Source organism: Musca vetustissima, unplaced genomic scaffold (assembly GCF_032173495.1).
Source record: "Musca vetustissima isolate MV318-11 ecotype Yass unplaced genomic scaffold, APGP_CSIRO_Mvet_v1 utg49011, whole genome shotgun sequence".
NCBI classification, from domain to species: domain Eukaryota; kingdom Metazoa; phylum Arthropoda; class Insecta; order Diptera; family Muscidae; genus Musca; species Musca vetustissima.
The window spans coordinates 112951-121512 of record NW_026889040.1 but is presented as its reverse complement, the minus strand read 5'-3'; the positions used below and the strand labels follow the sequence as shown (position 1 = coordinate 121512).

General features: G+C 37.7%; 1 protein-coding gene and 1 pseudogene across 1 annotated transcript; one reads left to right on the top strand and one right to left on the bottom strand.

Annotated features, from left to right (window-relative positions):
- Positions 1-7: 7 nt before the first annotated feature.
- LOC133336784 (zinc carboxypeptidase-like) lies at positions 8-988 on the top strand (annotated as a pseudogene).
- Positions 989-4484: 3496 nt separating this feature from the next.
- Positions 4485-6090, bottom strand: LOC133336783 (zinc carboxypeptidase-like). The gene is made up of 5 exons (XM_061545065.1): positions 5929-6090; positions 5726-5862; positions 5103-5593; positions 4751-5047; positions 4485-4684 (listed from the first exon to the last, which is right to left on the bottom strand). Exons 1-5 carry the CDS (start codon positions 6088-6090, stop codon positions 4485-4487), a joined length of 1287 nt encoding a protein of 428 aa, XP_061401049.1.
- Positions 6091-8562: the final 2472 nt, after the last annotated feature.

Sequence of the window (8562 nt, the reverse complement as noted above, 5' to 3'; positions counted from 1 at the left end):
TTCCACAATGACCTGGACTACATATCATCCATTGGCTGATATTTATGATTGGTTAGATTCATTGGTCATTGATAATATGTTGACCATAACCCCATACATTATTGGCAAAACCTATGAAGGACGTCCCATTAAGGCTGTTAGAATTTCCACCAACCTGGAAACAAAGCCATTTTCATCGAATCCAACATCCATGCCATTGAATGGATTTCCTCGGCCACCACCACATGTTTCATTAATAATTTGCTCGTAAGGCTGAATCAGCTGACTAAAGAGTTGTTAATGAATTACGATTGGATTTATGTACCCGTTTTTGAACACCGATGGTCTCGAGTATACTCACAATGTTGACCGTTTGTGGCGTAAGAATCGTAAACCCACTGGTTTCTCTAACTCCTTGGTATTTGCTACTGTACCGATATGAATCGTAACTTTGGTTTATGTGGGGAGGTGGGAACATCCTTTTTGCAAAGTTCGAATGTATTATTGATGTGAAATTAATTTGAATTTTTAGGTGCTGGTCACAACTTTGATGTTCCCTGTGATCACTGGTATGGTGGTGCTGCCGCCGAATACCCACCTTCTTCCCTGAGGGTTATATTCGACTATTTGGCTTTCCATGCCTTTGGCAACTTCGTTCGTTGCCTGATGGCCATTCCAACACTGAATTCCCACCCAACTATGATCAAATGATGCGTATTGCCAATGCCTTTGCTGATGCTGCCCAAGTGAAATATGGAACTGAATTTTTGAGTGGTGCTAGTGGTCTTTTGAATTGTAAGTAATTTGGGATTTAAATATTCCTATAAATATATATAACATCTTATGCGCTTGTATTTTAGATCCCGTATCCGGCTCGGCCAAGGATTGGGCTTATGGTGTCAAGAAAATCCCCTTCACTGCCACCATTGAATTGCGTGATGATGGCTCCAAATATGGTTTCTTCTTGCCTGCCTCTCAAATCTTGGAAGTATGCGCTGAAGTCAACTGATGGTTTAGTGGAAATGGTTCAAAGGCCCGCGAAGAAGGTCTTTTCACGAGCATAGGCTGATGGTTTGGTGGAAATGATTCGTAAGGCCCGCGAAGCAGGTTTTTTCAATTATACTTCAACATTTTTTGTGTTAAGCTAAAAGAGGTTAATAAATTTTGTAATTAATAACGAATTATATATTTTAATTTAAATGGGTGGAGGTGGGTAAAAAAACTTATAGTTGATTTATAGACGAGATGAAGGGAGTCTTCATAGACGAGCAGAAGGGGGAGTCTTTGTAGACAAGATGAAGGGAGTTTCATAAACGAGCTGAATGGAGACTTTAAAGACGAGCTGAAGGGAGTCTTTCCTGACCTGAAAGATGACCATATATATGAGCTGAAGGGAATTTTATAGACGAGTAGGCAGTATTTATAGACGAGCTGTAGGGAGTGGCGTAGGGGATGATAGATACCAAGCAACGGCTCTGATTGGCTTTAACATGGCGAAGCCCAGGCTTATCTTGGTCCCTCTTTCATCTTAATTGTGGACACTGACCTCCCCGCGGTGCCACCTGGGGAGCTATTCTCCTCACCCGATGAAATAGTGAGCTAACATGTGCCGCGAGTTCACCCATAAGAACTATAAAAAAAATGGGTTGAGGCGTCGGGTTAGTTGCCCACTCTCGGAAAACCCAACCTACTATGAAAAAGCAAAGAAAAAGAAAACCAACCCCCCTAATGTTGACGACTCCCGCAAACGTATAAAGGACCACGATCTGCGAATCTGCACTTGGAATGTGCGCAAGTTGTACAGAACAGGGGCAGTGTTCGCTTTGGCGGATATACTCAAGAAGTACAAAGCCGATATTATTGCCTTACAGGAAATGCGATGGAAAGGGACAGGCGTAAGTAAATCAGACGATTACGCCCTGTATTATAGCTGCCATGAAACGAGACATGAATTTGGCTGCGGATTTATGGTTAACAGGAGAATAAAAGACCTTGTCTCCAGATTCACTCCAGTAGATGAGCGAATTGCTATAATCCGTATAAAAGCGAAGTTCTTTTACATCAGTCTAATTTGCGCCCATGCTCCGACCGAAGAAAAAGATGAACAGACCAAAGACATATTTTATGAGCGCCTAGAAACAGCATATGACCCTTGCCCTGGCCATGACATTAAAATTCTGCTAGGAGATTTTAATGCAAAAATCGGAAGGGAAAATATCTTTGGCCCCACCGTCGGAAAATTCAGCCTTCATGAAGAAACATCCGACAACGGCATAAGGTTAATTGACTTCGCGGCAGCAAAAAACATGGTAGTTAGCAGAACCAGATTCAAGCATCTCGATATACACAAGGCCACCTGGATTTCTCCTGATCAAGTAACGAGAAATCAAATTGATCATGTTGTGATAGACGGAAGACATTCATCCAGTGTTTTAGACGTTCGATCGATCCGAGGAGCGAATATCGATTCGGACCATTACCTTGTGGCACGCACACGTCTTAATGTTGCAGCAAAGGTGTGATCTAATACAACACGGAAACTCGACGTCGAAAAGCTGCAATCACAAGAGGTAGCCGAGGCCTACTCCGCTCAACTTATATATCTGCTTGAAGGAAGCACTTCTTGTCCCGATAATAGTATAGAAGCACAATGGCAAAGAATTGCCCACTCCCTAGAAACTGCAGCAAAAAGAACAATTGGGTACCAAAAACCATCACCAAGAAACCCATGGTACGATCAGGAGTGTCGTAATGCTACTGATGTGAAAAACGCAGCGTATAGGACAACCCTGCAGACAGTAGCAACACGTAACGTGATGGAGAATTATCGGGAGAAAAGGCTATGCAGGATAACTTTAAGTGGCACAAGGTCAGCCGTTAAAGTAGGAAAGAACCTATCGGAGCTCTTCAATACCGAACGAGGATTCAGACAAGGTGGCAGTTTGTCGTGTGATCTTTTTAACATCCTACTGGAAAAGGTCAAACGAGACGCAAAGGTGAACAGATATGACACTCTGTACACCAAAGAACACATGTTACCAGCCTACGCCGATGACATCGATATAATGGGTCGAATATTGCGAGCGGTAACAGCCACCTTTGAACAAATTGAAAAGGAGTCTGCCAAAGTGGGTCTGGCAGTAAACGGCGAGAAGACCAAGCTGATGGTATCAACGCGAAAGACGTCCAGTAGACTCGGACCAACTGTAGAACTTGAGAACTACAGCTTCGAGGTAGTTAAAAACTTTATATGCCTTGGTACCGCCATAAATAAAACGAATAATATCAGTTTTGAAATTCGGAGAAGGATTGTGATGGAATCTTTATAGAATCTTTATAGACGATCTGACGGAAGTCTTTACAGATGAGCTGAAGGGAGTCTGTAGAAGCGAGCTCAATGCAGGCCAGAAAATGAGTCCTTTATAGAAAAATATAAAAACAAATTGAGGTTGGATCCATAGCTGCGACAATATCGAAAGACGATTAATCGATATTGATCACGACAACGTTGTCTTTCAAAGAGGTGTTTACAATTGTGATTTAACACCTTGCGCCTTCTTCCCTTGAGATCATATTGGAGGTATTACGTTTAATACGTATCAATAGAGAAAAATATATTTTGGTCCGAAGTCGATATAAATGCATGTTTTATTGCCTCTGACTTTGTATTTGTCGTAATTATTCAACTGAAAAAGTCAGGCAGATACTACAACACACTCAGAATTATTTGATTGAGTAGCAAAGCGTTTCATCAGAGGTATATTTTTTATAATCATAGATGTCCAAAGCTGCCGAAAAACCTTCTTTAAAGTAGTTAACAGATGCTCACCATTGTTTATAATAATTCACTTAATGATTTTGAGATTTTGTAAAATTTCCTTCTATACATATAATGTGACCAAAGTAAAACCCGATGCCGTACTTGGTTCATTGGTATAACATTTTATAAAGCCATAGTTACAAAACTTCAAAATTAACAACTAAATTATAATTTGGCTTATCACTTGATATCCCATGTCTAATTAATTAATCAGACTCTATAACGAATTTCAGATAATAATAAACTGTACAGATTATTAATTATTAGTAATACGAATATATTTTTTTAAGAAGAGTCCGATTAGACAGACTCCCTTTGTGGGAGTTAGAACCATAACAAATATATAGAGGATATATGCATTTCTATATTTAATTTGTAACACATTAAAATATTTCTTACTGTTTACATATTGATCCACATTTTTCACCCAGTCCTCAAACAACGATGCCCAATTCTTATACTGATGATTTTTACTACATTTTCATATAAAGTCACATTTCAAACATAACATTCGTGCTAACCCATTTTACAATTTGTTTAGTTCCAATTTTTATTCCGCCCCTTGTATAAAATTCTCAACATCCTCAACGAGATTTAATAAATAAAACTATTCTTATTATAGTTTAAATTAATTACTTAATTTATTAGCCTCTTTGTAATTCGCTTATAATAAGATAAGCTACATTTAATTGAAAAGACCCTCTTCGCGGGCTTTACGAACCATTTCCACCAAACCATCAGTGACTTCAGTGCATACTTCCAAGATTTGAGAGCCAGGCAAGAAGAAACCATATTTGGAGCCATCATCACGCAATTCAATGGTGGCAGTGAAGGGGATTTTCTTGACACCATAGGCCCAATCCTTGGCCGAGCCGGAAACGGGATCTAAAAATACAGACAAATAAAATGTAATTTATATTTCCAAGAATATCTAAATCCCAAATTACTTACAATTCAAAAGACCACTAGCACCACTCAAGAATTCAGTTCCATATTTCACTTTGGCAGCATCAGCAAAGGCATTGGCAATACGCATCATTTGATCATAGTTGGGTGGGAATTCAGTGTTGGAATGGCCATAGGGCAACAGGACGAAGTTGCCAAAGGCATGGAAAGCCAAATACATGCGAATGTAGCCCTCAGGGAAGGAGTTGACAAAGTGTTGCAAGGCCAAGACCTCAGGTTCGGTATCGGGGGCAGCACCACCATACCAGTGATCACAGGGGACATCAAAGTTGTGGCCGGCACCTAAAAATCGAAAATCAATAACACATTCGAATTTTGCACAAAAATATTAACTCACCTCCCCACATAAAACCAAAGTTACGATTCATATCGGTACCATAACAAATACCCGAAGAGTTCGAGAAACCAGTGGGTTTACGATTCTTACGCCACAAACGTTCAACATTGTGGGTATATTCCAAACCATCAGGATTCAAAACGGGTACATAAATCCAATCGTAATTCATCAACAATTCTTTCATCTCAGCTGATTCAGCCTTGAGCAAATTATTAATGAAACATGTTGTGGTGGCCGAGGAAATCCATTCAATGGCATGGATGTTGGATTCAATGAAAATAGCCTTGTTTCCAGGTTTGGTGGAAATTCTGACAGCCTTAATGGAACGTCCTTCATAGGTTTTGCCAATAATGTATGGTGTTATGGTCAACATATTATCAATTACCAAAGAATCTAACCAATCATAAATATCAGCCAATGGATGATATGCAGTCCAGGTCATTGTCGAATTTTTCGATTCCATATTGACGGGCATACTTTGTTCCAGAACTCTGCCAAGGAGAAATTAAATTAAAATTAGATAAAAAAATATTTTTTGCAATGAAGTAAAGTAGTGTTTGCGACAGGTTGAAAGCCCTCATATAAATTATATCTTCCAAAAATGTGGGTATATTGATACTTACTCTTGCAAATCATCAATGGTGAGTTCATAATTAAATTCATGATATTTCAAGTGACTTTCCAATGCCTTGTTATTGGCAGGATCAATGGTAAGAGCATAGTTGCGACCGGGACCACCGATGTCATTCAAAAAGCGAACCTATAAATATAAAAGGAAATTATTACATTATCTACCGTGTAATAAATGCGGCGTGTCTAAACTCACTGGAATGTTATTGGCCAATTTCTTGTATTCCGACAGTTGTTGTTCATCTTTGACAAAGACTTTATAGACTTTGAATCCGTCATAGCGAGCTGCTGGGGGCTTGAAGGCAGCTGTTACTCCAAGGACTGCTGCGGTAATTGCCAAAACTGCGAGTAATTTCATGATGTTACCCAATGCCAATGAACTATGAATCTGACTTGATTGGAATAGCTATTGGCCTTTTTATATCAAAATTAAGCCACCTCTAGATTTCATAGGAGAAAGTTTTCTTATCTCGATATCATAATTTTATAGGTGGTCATTTCATTTTCATAAACAATGAGAACCGATAATAAAAGTTTCTGTGTATCTGACTACATTTGCCAAATGGAAATGGAATCTGTTTTGTGTATATTTTCTATTATCAGGGTAATAATTATTGATTATTCTTGACCTGTATAAGTAAGTTATTTGGCATTATTTGGAAATGAGTATACATTTTTTATTATTTTTTTTTTCTTTTTTTGTAATTTGAAATTGACATGAACACCTTAGAAAAGACTTCGACCAATAGGAAATTTGCTCCTTGTGAAAAGTTTGCCTCCTGAAAAAGTATTCTATCCTTTCAAGATCTGCAAAAGGTTTTCTATACATAGTACACATGTTAAATCCCTTTTCTTTGTAGAATACATGTAGAAGGTCTTCCACCTATAGAAAACCTGTAATCTATCTATAAAAAAAATTGTAAACTGTGTTTTCTATAGAAGGCCTCGAAGTGATATTTTATGTAATTTTTTAAATCTTCAACATAACTTTCTAGAGAGGTTTTTATCCATAGAAGGCCTAAGAAAAAGTAAAATACCTGTAAAGGAGTCTTTATTTGTGGAGGATCTGTAAAATATATTTTTCTTGCAGATATTTCATCAAATAGAATCCGTTTTTATAGTATATCGATAGACGTTCTCTGATTTTAGGATATACGTAGAAGATACTCAATCCGCAGTTGTACTCCATTCCTACGTTTTCAATTCAAATTATTTGTTATTTTTAATGGTTGCCGTAAGAGTAATGAACATTCCTTCTTAATTTTTTTTGTCGTTTTTTTCATAATAGCATTAATTGACAACACTCTCTAGTCGTGGGCGTGTGTATCATTTATTTGCTGATAAATTTGTCTAGGTTTAGAGCAAACAACCTAGTGGATTGTTTTGTTTTCATTTAGAAAGTAGTAGAAAAACAAATGTCCACCGTAAACGTCATATGTCGCTTTGCCTTTGATCTTCGCCATCATAATAGGAGTGTAATTTGTGATGATGACAATACCAATAACAACTGGACTCGTTATAGTGTCCATTAAGTACTATACAACAGTCATTAACTAATAAACCTGTCTGGGTTTAGTGTCATAATTTCTACCGGTAAATAAATAAAGTTGATCGAGTCTCGTGTAGCTGAATCGATATAGCCATGTGTGTCCGTCCGTCTATCCATTAAAATTTCTAAACAAAGTACAGACCACAATTCTGAGTCAATAGTAATTTTGTATGTAGGTTCGGTTCAAGCTAAAGAAGAAACCTACAGCTTTTAATTACGAAATTACAAAGATGATAATAAATGCCGCATAATTATACCCTTCACCACACTGTGGTACAGGGTATTATGACTTTGTGCATATGTTTGTAACAGGCAAAATTAATCGAGATAGGCCCACGTTTCTTTTTGAGAATATGCATAGAATCACTTTCTGAGTTTATGCATTTCCATCCGCCCGCCCGTCTATCCGTCTGTCCATGTTAAATTGTAAACAAAGTACAGGTCGCATTTGTGATTCGAATTGGATGAAATTTGGCACAGCTCATTTGTTTGGTCCAAGGGCGAACCCTATTGAAATTGGGAAAAATCGGTTCAGATTTAGATACAGCTCCCATATATATTTTCGTCCGATTTAAGGTAAATGGTGTACCAAATTCCCTATATTTCTTTCGATTTGGACGACATTTTGCATAGCGTACTGAATTAAGACTAGAATGATGTGTGCAAAGTTTCGTGAAAATCGGTTCAGATTTAGATATAGCTGCCGTATATATCTTCGTCCGATTTAAGGTAAATGGTGTACCAAAGTCCCTATATATCTTTCGATTTGCACGAAATTTGGCATAGCGTACTGAATTAAGTCTAGAATGATGTGTGCAAAGTTTCGTGAAAATAGATTCAGATTATGATGTAGCTCCTATATGTAGTTTCGCCCGATTTTTGGTAAATAGTCCACTAATATCCCTATATATCTTTCGATTTGCAGGAAATTTGGCATAGCGTACTGAATTAAGTATAGAATGATGTGTGCAAAGTTTCGTTAAAATCGGTTCAGATTTAGATATAGCTCCCATATATATTTTCATCCGATTTAAGGTAATTGGTCCATCATAGACTCTATATATCTTTCGATTTGCACGAAATTTGACATAGCGTACTGAATTGCGTCTATAATAATGTATGCTAAGTTTCATGAAAATCGGTTCAGATAAAGCTCCCATATATATTTTCGCCTAATTTTAGGTAAATGGTGCACCAAAGTCCCTGGAAATATTTGCACGAATTTAGCGTACCGAATTAAGTTTAGAATGACGTGTGCTAACTTTCGTGAAAATCGGTTCA

Coding starts and splice junctions, on each gene's coding strand:
- LOC133336783 (XM_061545065.1), bottom strand. CDS start 6,090: ATGAAATTACTCGCAGTTTTGGCAATTACCGCAGCAGTCCTTGGAGTA. Junction 5,048..5,102: donor CTTTGGTTTTATGTGGGGAG/GTGAGTTAATAT, acceptor TTCGATTTTTAG/GTGCCGGCCACAACTTTGAT. Junction 4,685..4,750: donor TGCTAGTGGTCTTTTGAATT/GTAAGTAATTTG, acceptor CTGTATTTTTAG/ATCCCGTTTCCGGCTCGGCC.